Source organism: Panulirus ornatus, chromosome 50 (assembly GCF_036320965.1).
Source record: "Panulirus ornatus isolate Po-2019 chromosome 50, ASM3632096v1, whole genome shotgun sequence".
Lineage (NCBI taxonomy): Eukaryota > Metazoa > Arthropoda > Malacostraca > Decapoda > Palinuridae > Panulirus > Panulirus ornatus.
This window is the reverse complement of record NC_092273.1, coordinates 5,189,124-5,202,756: the sequence shown is the minus strand read 5'-3', so window position 1 is coordinate 5,202,756 and position 13,633 is coordinate 5,189,124. Positions and strand designations below refer to the sequence as shown.

The following is a 13,633-nucleotide window of genomic DNA, read 5'->3' as shown; positions in this document are numbered from 1 at the left end:
ATCTGTATTCTTAACTGTTATTTGTACTGAGGGATAAATTACATATTTGTCTTTCTAAGATTTCTCTCACCTCAGTACAATCAAAACAAGATATGCACGTCACATCCTGTCTGACACTTGCCACTGACGCTCGTTGTTGACTGCTACGATATTCGCGTCCAGACGTACGTCGTACCAAAGAAATCTGTAACAATACCCTCTACCAACACCACAGCCCTAACCACCTATGCTCCGTCTACCCATCTCGGCAGCGGACATGTACCTGAACCGACAGAACCAGACGGACGAGCTGTACCACGAGTCGTACGACCACGTGGCCGTCATCTTCGCCTCCATCCCCAACTACGGCGAGTTTTACCGCGAGAACGCCATGGACGAGGACGGGAAGATGTGCCTCAAGGTCCTCAACGAGATCATATCAGACTTCGATATGGTAAGGCTGAGGGAAGGTGCTGGGGATGGGAGAGACAAGACTGGGAAGCAAGGACAGAGAAGGGAGTTGGCGGCCGTTGCTGAGGTAAAAGGTCTTGTGTCTAAAGAGAAATGTTCTGGTGAATATATATGCAAGAAGTGAGTAGGGCATGCGGTTAGGTGCGTGGAGAGACGAGATATTGGGAGATAATCGCGGTTGTGTTTGTCATATGCACTACATTCGTGAGAACTGTAAAGAAACGCATACCTTTAGAGGCTAGGGGTAAGTGTGAAGTGTAGAATGGAGTGCTGTGTGGGTTTATGTTGAAGGGCATAGGATCTTTCTGTGGTTGAAGGGGACTGCACTGCGGCGCCTGCACGAGTGTGTGCCAGTGGCTGGATGCACAAGTAGGTATACACACGCTTGTGACACTATGTAGTGACGATTTGTAAAGCAGCTCCGAAAATTCTTCGGGAGTAGCCTGAAATATCACGTAAAAAGTCCTTTGATCATGTACTTACAAAAGCGTGTGAACACTGACACAAGTAAACTACACTACATAGTACCCGAGTTAGATGCACTTATAAAAAATGAAGGCACACCAGTGTGCACGCATGTAATTAGACAAATATACATTAGGTAAAAACACAGCAACCAAACCTATTTAACATTAACACTCAAACACGTCCAAACTCACATAAACACACAACACTAACAAACGTACACACCACACCAACAACTAAGCCCACATATGGACAACACACACACAAAACCAAACCAACATAATTACCACTTAGGAACAACTGAACCCACATATACATTAACAACAAACATACCCAACTAAACCCACATACACACAACATAAACACAACTAAACTCTCATATACACCAAAACATAACCAAAACTACACACACGTCACATAAACACAACTAAATCCACACACACACACACACACACACACAGGCATAAACAGACAAGGAAAACCCTGACAAGGCGCACACAGGAACACACATAAACAGCCTCTCCCACTACCAGCTGACGTACAACGTACAGTTCCTCACCATGGAGAAGATCAAGGTGGTTGGCAGCACGTACATGGCGGCATGCGGCCTACAGCCTGGCCGCAGGTACAGCGACGAATCCAACTTCGAGGAGAGGGACAAGCAAGACAATGTGTCCACCATCACAAAGTTCGCCGCCGCCATGTTTGAGAAGCTCGAGGCCATTAACCTCGAAGACCTCCAAGACTTCAAGCTCAGAGTCGGTAAGCGAAATGGCCTGCAAGAGTTACTGCTAGGAATTTGTTGTGTGTTATACAGTATCAGTCAGCTCTATATACAATATAGTCAGGGGCTTATTGAATCTAATCATAGTCTACAAAGCGAAACGTGATGAATCTATACTTCGGTTATGGCTGCGTGACAATATACCCAACAAATGCTGCTGGCAAACGACCCAATAGGTGCAACCCTACGTGTCTCTCTCTCTCTCTCTCTCTCTCTCTCTCTCTCTCTCTCTCTCTCACTGACCAACGCTCGCTGGTTTTAAGGTTTGTTGCTCTTTAATAATGCACCGGCACCTGCTGCTGCTGCTGCTGCTGCTGCTGTTGTTGTTGTGCCACCAGGGAGATTATTTTGCCGGTGCTGTAGTGCGTAACTGATAGCGTTTGGATAATATACCACGAACACATTCCTGCTTGTAAATTTAATACAGCGGGAGAGACGGCAACGTGAGGTAGTCTGTGAAGGGTGAGAAATGAGAAGAGTCACAAGGAGTGGAAGAGGAGGAGGTAGGGACGGTAGGAGGCTGAGAAACATGATGAGTATCGGATTCGCCTCAGTGTGAGGGCACGTGGGGTGACCCAGCCGTAGGCCAGACGCTAGTAATCAGAAGGATGGACTGAAGTGTTGAGCCTTGGAGGATGAGAGAACACATACACTGATGAATACTATCTTTACCCCTCTACCCCGCCGGCAGGTATAGCGGTGGGTCACGTGATCGCCGGGGTGGTCGGGGCTCACAAGCCTATGTACGACATCTGGGGAGACACCGTCAACGTCGCCTCCAGGATGGATTATACGGGCCAGATGGGCAAGATACACGTAAGTGACACCCACTCATACCCATACCAGTTTAAGACATTTTGAAAGTAAAATTTACGCAATTCGTTTGCTGTGATAGAAACTATCAAGACTGGTTAGCGTTGAAACATAGGTAAGTATATTTACTATTTATACTAATACTTTACTAGGTCGACGGGCGATTTAAGTATGAGACTTTGTGGCATAAAATACTCTTATCATATAACATACTGCTAATCGCATACCTGTTCTTTCTTTTATACGAGTTTCAAAGAAGTCAGTTTACCACACTGGCTCATTGATGTCTACCTACATTCCTGGTTCACGTCGTCTGCACGTTTACCACACTGGCTCATTGATGTCTACCTTCATTCCTGGTTCACGTCGTCTGCTACACTGACATGTGTTGTGTCGCAGGTGACGTCTGAGGTGGGAGAGATCCTGCAAGGCCTTGGGTGGAACGTGGAGTGCCGCGGGGAGATCTACGTCAAGGGGAAGGGACTCATGACCACCTACTTCGTGGACCCCAAGAGCACCCCTATCGCCCCCGACGCGCCGCCGGGGCCCAGCACCAACAACAACAACAACAACAAAGCCAGCAACGATCAGTCCAGTGAAAGACGACGGAGCAGCCAGCTGAGCCTGAACTCCCTGAAAGCCTTGCTCTCCTCCCACAGGGGTAGCTTGGATATCAGCGCGCGCAAGGAACCCGCCGACGCTCAGAACACTAAGTCTCTCTCTTCATACAAACCGATAAGGAATGGAATAGGAAACCCGGCACTACCGGATGACAAAGGAATAACCTCAGCGACGACATCCCCTCGGGGAAGTTGTGATTCGAGGTCCTCCGAGATCATAAAAAACGCCTCACCAGTCCAGCAACTTTCCCAGAGTTTGGGAGACCATGGCTGTAGTATCGAAGCTGGTGATACTCAAGATAGCTCTAACTTAAACCCTTTTAAGGGGTCGCAGGAACGTTCGTCCTCACATCCCGAGGAATTTAATGTAAATAAAATCGCCGGTGAATTTCCTAAGTCACGAGCGGATGATGAAACGGCCATGGTATTACCCACTTCAGACAAGCAGTGCGTTAGTTCGGTGATAACCTTACAAACCTTAGTGAACAGAAGCAGTGTTAACGCCACGTCCCCTCGAGAAAGCATTAATACACAATCCTCCACATTAACGAGAATCAAAAGCTCTGAAGGTCCCACGAGCCTAAGGCAAGTGGACACCCGCCCGCTCGAGATGTGGCACCAACGTGGACGTGATTCACAAACTTCTCTCACAATAGATTCTGACGACGGGGAAGATGTGCGGTTGTGAATTCGAAACTATTAAGAAACAGATGAATTATTGTGATATTAACAATGACTCCCATAATTATACACATTCATATGTACAATGATTACAAATTAGGTTTGGGCGTACGTAAGTGAAAAATGGGGAGGGTGTGTGTGTGTGTGTGGTGACGAGTTGAAACAATGTAAATTGTATGACGTGACCATTAAAGTTAGACACTTCGAAAACAAGAAATTAAATAAATGTAGTGGCATACCCAAGAACCACTTTCGTGTCTTGACATAAGGTGTAATCTTACATCTCTTATATGAAAAAAGACTAACACGTAGTACTAGTGATGAACCTTCATAACCAGGTCACTACTAGTAAACGGCAAGTGAAGATGTAGGTGCACTTATTCTCAGCAGCAGTGTAAAAGTGATGTCATTCTTTAAGAGTTTACAGCACTGGACTGAAAACTGAATATTCACTTGTAAATGCGTGTAAATGTACAGAATGTAGAGGGTGAAAGGAGGAACTTGGTTCATCATTACTAGCTTGATGAGCAGAGAGACAGTAAAGAAAATACTCCTCACCAAACCATTGCCTTCGCATTTACTGTTCCTCTCACCTGTGCATGTCAGAACCTCACAGTCTCTTGTACGTAATTCTGAATTTCTGTCTTGTAAAATCTTCATCATGGTCACAGTAAGTTCACTAGGAGTCCACCAGTGGTGATGTGAACCTATATTCATGAATGACTGAAGATGACCTTACGGCTAAGTAGGGTTGATCAGTCAATCTTATAATGAAAGTCTGAGCTTGTGTTTTTCATGGCATCGTCTTTTGCTGTCATGTATTTATGACGAGTGAAGTAGCCTGACAGCAATATTTTCTGTATATATATATTATATATATATATATATATATATATATATATATATATATATATATATATATATATATATCCTAAAGAGGGAAGACTTCACTATATATTTATTTTGACGTAAATAAATACACCTATATTATTACATGTTGTAAATACTTTACTTGAGCAATGTGTTTAGGACGAGTCGCAATCATATTTGATCTAAGATTTCCGGTAGTTTATATGTGTCCTCTATGTATCATTTCTGTTTTATCTCAATGGCGAGAGTATTTATAAAAAAAAAAAGTATTTCTAAACATACTTCACAAGAAGCCCTATAGTATCCTTAGCCACTCGTACTTTGCAAATACCTAGTGCAAAGACGTCACAAGCTGTAGTTTAAGCATACAAGATATTCATCTGCCCCAAGGCATATATATGCACATGTAGGAGAGCAATTTTCAACACGGACGTGAATCTTTAGTTCTCCAATAGTATATCAAAACTGGAATGTTGAAAGAAGCATTTTGGATGTTTTGTGGATTATGTACGATTCAAGGCTCCCTCCTTTAATGATATCGGCTCGGAAGGCCAACGCTGAAATGTTTGGGAAGCCATTCTTTCAACATTATCGCACATACAACTTTCAATTTCTTTTTTAAAGGCATTATTGTTCAGAAAAGAGTTAATTGTTATAACACTACCCTAAGTATATTCCCTAATAGATTATTCCTAGTTAACGTTTGGGACATTGTCTCGTACTCTTATCATTCTCTCGCCAAAGCTACATATATTTAGATAATCCTGTTTACGCCAAAACAATTGAATTACAAATAAAGAATATGAATATATTTCCATACGTATGCAATACATATTTGTCCAGTGCGGGAATGGGTCCTACTCGCTCTTCTATCTTATAACTTCCGAAATTAACATCCTCTTCACACCACCATGTCCAATCCAACATTACCCACGCAAGAAGTCATACTGCCAAATGTATGTCATCTAAGACCCTCCTATGCACCTCACTTCACGTAAGAGCATAATTTACAAATGTAAAAACACTATTCCATCAAGAATCACGTCTCAAAAGAAGCATTTGCGATACTCTCTCCATAAAACGCCCCTTTTCCACCACATATCAGACGAAAAGAGAATTATTTTGGCACAATTCATACAATCCTCTTTCACCACACGTAAAGAGCATCTTTTGCACCACACAACCCACGTAAAGAGCATTTTTTCCATCCCATGAACAACCCTTTTCCACCACAATCCACACGTAAAGAAAATCATTTGCATCACACACTTTACACCCTCCTTTTCACCAGACAACGTAAAGAGCTTCCAAAGCACCATACACCCAGCGTGGGTATTTAGCGCTATCCAAACTACTCATGCACACTACGTATACTATTAACGTTACACTAAGTTTAATCCTTGCATTTGTTAATGTAGAAGCGCTGATATGTTTCCAATTATCTCATTTTCTACTTTGACTTCGCCAAACGTGTTTTCATTCGACTTACCTGAACTTCTTTCCTCTGTACCAGGGGTTCCCAACTGGGGCGTTACCGCCCCTTCCCTATTGGATGGTTTCCATATTGAGTGTGGCAGTCAGCAATTTTCAAGCGAGCTTGATATGTATCTGCTTTCCATCCATCGACTCCAGTGTACCGTTAGACTGACAGCTCGGAGGTCACAAGTTTTCTGTATGATAGAAAATAAGGCTGATGCTTTTTCTTTTTTTGGCTCAAATGATTTTCCGTCTCAAATGGTCATGTATGAAATTAATGCCGATATATAACTTTTTGTTTAATAAAAAAAAATCCTAGACTTGTGATGGCACAATTAATTTTGGGGAAGAGGAGCACAGTTGATAGGTTCACGACCACTCAAATCAAAACCACTGCAGCTTCATTTACTTTCCACACCCATCGACTACTTCATTTGCAGTTACGCTATCTTTAAACCACCTCTTTTGTGCCTACTTCCTTATACCAGAACCCTTTCGACCTCTAATCCTACCGTAACAAAACCCCATATAAATATTAGTCTGATAACCCTCTCCCTTCCATAAATTGTAAAATACCAAATCTCATAGTAAAGTACATTCTCACTTCTCATGTAAACTTCCCAGGAATGTCCACTTCAGGCATTATTTACTTTTTCCCATGATACCATTCTTTAATAGTTTCCTTGACTCCTCGAAATTTTCATTCAAAAGTTTATATCCTACACAAGTGTTATCCTGAAAAGATTGTTCAAAGAAATGAGGAAACTACACCTGTACGCAGGTGCCAAATTAGTGGGGAATATCACACTAGCTGTAAGAAAACAACTTTATTGTCCTTAAAAGGTACAAAAAAAAAAGCTGTAACTCCGTGAGAGTTCGTCATATTTAGTTAATATATCAAGTTAATAAGAGACCATTGTATACAACAATTTTAAATGGTCTACAAAATTATGACTACCATAGGACATAAAAAATCACTTGTACAGGGTAGAAACTAAAATCCTTTCCATCGGAAATTTTCCATAAAAATTAACTAAAATAATAAATTTGGGGTCAACCTTAAATGTGCTACAAATATCCTTCACAGATATAGTCTTAAATAAAACTGCAAAAGTGGATAATCCAAAGTGCAGTACCAATAAATTACAATATTACAATTTTAACATTCCCTTTCAAAAAATTATGAACCGAGAATTCTAGCACACAGAATTTTATTATATGTGGCACAGTTCAGCAATGGTGGGCAACTGTAAACTGCGGGACACCTCCATAGGGTTTGCGATTGAAGGCTGACCCTGCAATCCTATTGCAGCTTCTCGCATCTCAAGGCCTATGGGAAACAGAGACAGTGAAAGGTAAGGGCTTGTGGGAGTTTCAGGGTCTGGTGATAGAGGCGTTATACTGCTAAAGGTTCCCCACCAAGGATCTCCTGAAGGAGACGTGGACATGCTAGAGGTGGACCATACTCCCGTATCCACACTGGTATCCATACAACCATCTACACTTAACGTGTCAAATACGCTACTGCCGAAAGATGACCCCGTTACACTTAATTTTGTTGGGGAGGGCTCAGCAGATAACGTGGAAACTTGATGTGACTGGAGACTAGATCCATCATTCAAGAGGGGATTAAAATTGTAATCCACGTTCCCAGACGTCCCAAGCTGACTGAAAGATGATAAAGACGCATCAAGGAGATGACTCTGTTCCTGCAGACTTCTTACAGCGTGGAGTCGACGAAGGTTAGCTAAAAGTATGTCACTTGCCGAAGGATCTTGCGTGATAGAGTTTTCAGCCACGGCTAACAGGGTTGATCCAAGTCTATCATAACTTGCACGCAGTTTGTGACCTCTCATCGGCGATACACCTGCTGCCTCTTCTGGGTCGTGAACAAAGTGACAACGTGCTCCGTACTGGCAGTAACCCAGACTATGGTACGTGCGGCATAATACCGTCTTGTAAAGAGGATGACGATGGACAGCGCGCAACTCGGTCAAACCGTGAGCGAAGGTGCAAGCGACCCCGAACCTGAAAATATTTTGTCTATAGCCACAGTACTGTGTAGATTTACACGATGAAAAGACAAATGCACATATAAAATTGCAGTGCTACAGGATTGGCTCGTACTAACTATTACCGAAAGCAGTCTAGAAAATGTTCGCTTACAAAAATGCAACGAATAAACACAATCACCTTTTGAAAATACTGCAGAACAGCAAACATAATTTAATGTCTAAGGTAAGTCGGTTTAAAATGTGTCATGAATAAAATTACTCTGGAGAACATTTCCAAGATAAGCTATCAGGAGATATACACCTTTTTTTTACAACCATAAACAGGATTTCATTAAGAGTAAGAAATATATCTGAGAAAAGGTTACGATACGAAATGAATGCTTAGTTTGCATGATGGATCAAATTCTTAAAATCATTTAAAGGGCGGGAGCACTGGAAGGAACGTGGGACGATTAAGGGGAATCCTTAACCTTGAGATTAGGTCGAATGCAGATAAAGCTTTCATGACTACGAATGCTAACTACCGAGTAATTCACAGATTTAAAGGTTTTCGATTATCATAAACTATCCCATTTACACATGGTGAATTAAGTGCTCACACATGTAGCTTCTGTGGGAAATGTGCAGAAATGGTGTGCACAACTCCAAGGTAAAAATTTCAATTCACAATCGGATTCAAACGACCAACAGTAAGCACTCGTCTCACATAGGCCCTCTTTCACAAGGAAGTGGAAACAAAACTGAAAGTACTAATATGAAGGAGTGGTCGATAAGGTGAAAGAATTCTCGGGTGATAGGTACTTATGGAGAGAATGGACAGTGTTCAATGTGTACGAACGAAGACCAAAATAAATGGAGCAGATTGTATGCGGGCAAAATAATTACATGGGTTATCCTGTAGTAGTAAAAAATGCATTATGGAGAAAAATTATTGATCTAACATGAACCTAATCATATGAGCATATGCGAACGTAAATACTGTTGACTTAAGGCACATTTTGCAGTGGCCCTACTCTCCCTGCCTCAATTTGCTGGATCTCAAGCCGGTAAGACACACAACTAATTGAAAACTCACCTGCAATCTCCACTTTCTTCGAAGCTTCTGCACAACTCTGTTTTGTACCGTAGGAGGTTGGATGGACGTGATGACGTCGGTCGTTCACTTTTCTTGCTGCTACTACTCCCACTGCCATTACTGTCACTGTTGTCACTAGGGAGGCCAAACGTACTGGTGCTGCTGCTGTTCTCGAACCACGAAGGGATCTTCTCGGAGCAACCGAGATGCTGTGAATAAGTGCCTCTCTCTTGTTTCATTATATAACTTCGGTGGTTGCTTTCATTGACCGAGATTCTGCGAGAAGTCTGGCTAGAACAGCACACAAGGCTATAATGGGGCGTAGGACTATAGTTCCTCATTCTATTCATGGATGTTTGGATTGCACCAATGGAATTCCTCCGGCCAGAAATATGACGACCAGGAACAGAATTGGCGGCTGAACGCCAGTTATTTCTACGATGCCCCATGGAAGATAGTTGATGTTACCGCTAACCCTGAAATACGTCACAGCAATATGATTGTTGCCAACATGAAAAAGGTAACCATTACATTTCCCTAAAGTGCATATCAAAACATGGATGTACAGCATGCAACATTACAAAATACGTGCGCCGCCTATTTAGTTGCATGATATCGAGGACAACTGTATAGGAAAATTAAGTGAACATTTCAGAACAGAAATGCCAAACAGCTCGGAAAAAAATACATTTTAATCATGCATTAAGGTTCTTTGCCGTTTTCATTTTCATAAATAAAAATGACTACTTGCAAATTGACAAAAGCACCAAAATAACGCACACATAACCACAGACACCATATCCCATCTTGCAGTGCCACACACACACATCATAAGCTCCATTTGCACTCCCCTACACAAATACGTCACCTTGCAATTTCACATAACACTACACGTAACGTAATGTAGTTGCCATCAGTTAGTAAGAATTGCCCACGAGAAATACTATAGAAATGCCTAAATAGTTTACCTTCAGTGATTTCTTTCCTCCCATCCAAATGAACAGTACTATACTATATCTCAAGACATGAAAAAGATCAATTTCAAAATGTTTCCGATACAGTTCATAGGTCTCCAGTGAATCTCTGGCCTTCCTTCATAGTCAATTTTTTTTTTTCAATATCTACGAATACACCTCATACATGACGTACATCTTTCACGCCCGAAAAAAAAAAAAATCCATCACGGACTTACCCTTCACTGCCTTCCCTACTAGAAATTGTCGTTGTCATACACTTCCATCCCATCTACACCATATATTCCTGAAAACTACTCGCCCTAAGGTTCTGTATTTCTGCGTATACAGCGAATACATTTCATTATTTCAATCTACGTGGTCAAAATACGGCATGCACTCCACCACCTCCCCTAGTGCCTCGTTGCTGCTCAAAATGCTCAAACGCCTGACACTAGAATTGAACACAGTCTCCAGTCAATCAGCGTACTAGTACGCCAGTCTGAATAAAATTCGTCATATCGGTAAAGAATCCATTATCAACTAAACAACTTCCAAAGACTGCACTTTTTTGATTAATTCCAGTCACGGACAAAAGTCCTCACACGCTCCTTAAAGTGCTAATGCTAGTCTACACAGAATCTAGCGTAGTTTGAATGAAAATACCAACATTCATATGGAGAAAGAGTACCACCAAGATACAAGGCACTTCAGCTGCCTCGTTTTGCATTAAAATAGCCACTATAGTTTTTGCGCAATACATGCATGGTAGAAAAAATAAATACCAACACCACTGGACTGTTAGGTTACCAATATCCATCTAATATAAAGTTGTCCCGCACAGATGAATAAAGAGGGGGGAAAAAAAGCATTGCTAAAGCACTCCTTAGTTCAAAAATATATCAAACATGCAAATTTCGCATTCGCTCCAATATCATATTCTGGTTTACCTAACAGGAATATCAATAGTACAAGTATGAAGTTTTAATGTCTGCTGTAATGCCGTGGTCTCCGAACATAAACAAAAGCGACAATCTGTCCCACATACAATACTTACAGCCAAGGGACTATCTAAAACCTCCCGATTTTTCTTTAACATGAATACCGGTCAATATAAAAAAAAAATACATACATTTCTTATCCATATTCTTTTATTGTTTATCAAGGGTGAACGATTTCACAAATCTCCGACTGCTTCTTTACAAAAGTGCCTTAGCATTAAATTCTCAGAATATTCTTAAAAATTAACAAAGAAAATTACAAGTACTACTTGGGATGTGGTTATTTGGAATATTGAAAGTGGGCTACAGAATACCAAGGAAAGAAAAGGCCTACTTCCTATAACACCACCGCTTCCGTGATGAATGCCTTAAAACTCTTAAGAATACTGTAGTTATACAAATAATTCGCAATACATGCTTAAACTGGCGTAAAAAATTCTTAAACTGCCGTATTCTCTTACCAAATGCATTAGGCCTATTGTCAAGCTATCAGTTATCACCTAAAATATAGCGGTTGGACAGTTGTCACAGTCCATCGAAGTCTGATAAATAAAACAGGAAAAATTAATAGACAAAATCATTTCTGGCAATTGCTCTACATCCAACTTGGAGCCAATGTTGGTTTCCATATCCTACCCACACACACCGCAATATATTCTTGCATCCAACTTGGAGCCAATGTTGGGTTTCATATCCTAGCTATCCTTTTTATGTACATTTCAGTCTACCTGGAGATCAGAAATGGGAAAATTCCAAGATTGGTTGCTACCAATGTTAAAATATTTTATTCGGTCAAGCCTAACTTACCACTTCAGGCTAGTCAGATGTAAGATTAATGGAACGAGACTGATTTGTAGTTCAAAAAAAATGTGCGTGTTCACTAAAAAAAAAAAAAGCCTTCTAAAACTTTCTAAAAAAAAAAATGAAATGTACTTACCAGGATCCTGTTTGTTTTTTGTTTTTTGTTTTTTCGTTGAGCTTCAGCGGGTACGTTGGTAGCGTCTGGCCTGCAATAAAATATTAAGCATTTCAACCCAAATTTACTTCAAATAAATGGTGGACTAAGGTAACTATGAAAGTATGGTTCTTTTCATTCATAAGCCAAAAGCATAATAAGAATCCTTTATGCAGACGACGAAATTGCTTGGCTCAAGTGGCTCAAGCTAGTTTTCGGGTTAGCCCATATCGCAAATGAAATACAGTCACTCAAGATCTTATAACGATACAGTCTAAAACAAAGGTTAGTATAAGCACTTACATCTTTCCTCAGAATGTTTCAAGTCATCTCTCAGACCACCTCGGGACTCCATGTTAACCATACCTAGCGGACATTCTTTAACGACTGACAATCAATCACAAAATTTTCATTCTATTAACTGACGTCGAATAACTAACCACTTTAATAATGCATATAAGTGAATTCATTAACTGGTTACCTTCGCATACACTCGATAAGCACTTAATAACTTGCATGAAATTAGACTAATTCATGACGTACCTATCACATCCTTGGACCCGTTGAAAGTGACGCGACATTTGACAACGCCCTATTTATAACCTCGGTCAGTTTCCCGCCTAAATCTTTTGTTCTGATTGTTTCCAACGATTTCTTGGACAAAATCACTATACATTTATATATGATACATTTACTTAATTTCTGATAAATTGTCACAATAAAGACAGGTCAACTTTTGATACTGTACATTTGTTAGATACGAATCGAATATGTGACCACAAGAAATTTGAAACAATTGATTTAATGACTTTTGCAGCCATACGGATGACAGAAATATTGTACGCTCTCTACGGACTAGATTTAGATCTATAAGCAATAACCAAAGAGTAACAAAACAAAATGTTTTCTGATTATTTAGAAATCTTTCGAGTTATGTAAGACACTACGTTTCAAAAAAGAAAAAAACGATTACGGCAAAACGTTTCAAAAGGATTTTTGATGAAAATCCGCATGCCTACGCAGACCATATACGCCGATTGGTGTATCTGTTATAACTATTATATCGTCGTACGCTCATAGTAAAGCATTACGAATAAGACAGCTATGTTGATGCTCCTTCAGTGTCAGATATTTCTACATCTGTTGACAGTTTCTGAATCATACTAAGTAACGGGTGAATCCCTCTGAGTAGCGAATTTTGCCAATTCTATCAGATTTTATGAAAATTGTATTGGTATCCATAAATTTTCTCTTTCTGTAAAACTGGGGTTTTCACGATAAAATCAATCTAACAATTCCAAAACGTGTTTCATCGTAATTTAGCCGTTCGAGAGTTTTCTTCAGTGTACGAACGACAAGGCAAAAAGCATACACCGCCCGTGTGTTTTGTAGTTATATATATATATATATATATATATATATATATATATATATATATGTCATACAAACCTCCAACAGCCAGGATCGAACCCAGG

The 13,633-nt window shown here is 40.5% G+C and overlaps 2 protein-coding genes across 12 annotated transcripts in view; one reads left to right on the top strand and one right to left on the bottom strand.

The window, feature by feature from the left end:
• Positions 1-5,443, top strand: part of LOC139764548 (adenylate cyclase type 2-like) — a 59,689-nt gene extending 54,246 nt beyond the window's left edge. For 10 of the 11 annotated variants that reach the window (XM_071691309.1, XM_071691308.1, XM_071691306.1 and 7 more), the window contains 4 exons: positions 252-433; positions 1,449-1,677; positions 2,391-2,515; positions 2,912-5,443. In XM_071691309.1, the coding sequence (XP_071547410.1) occupies positions 252-433; positions 1,449-1,677; positions 2,391-2,515; positions 2,912-3,820 (1,445 nt within the window). In that variant the 3' untranslated portion in view covers positions 3,821-5,443. The remainder of the gene's footprint in view (positions 1-251; positions 434-1,448; positions 1,678-2,390; positions 2,516-2,911) is intronic. The other variant, XM_071691310.1, reaches the window with a different exon arrangement.
• A 1,530-nt stretch (positions 5,444-6,973) lies between these two features.
• LOC139764547 (uncharacterized) lies at positions 6,974-12,670 on the bottom strand. The gene is made up of 4 exons (XM_071691297.1): positions 12,462-12,670; positions 12,141-12,210; positions 9,250-9,725; positions 6,974-8,187 (listed from the first exon to the last, which is right to left on the bottom strand). Exons 3-4 carry the CDS (start codon positions 9,696-9,698, stop codon positions 7,374-7,376), a joined length of 1,263 nt encoding a protein of 420 aa, XP_071547398.1. The 5' UTR covers positions 9,699-9,725; positions 12,141-12,210; positions 12,462-12,670; the 3' UTR covers positions 6,974-7,373.
• Positions 12,671-13,633: the final 963 nt, after the last annotated feature.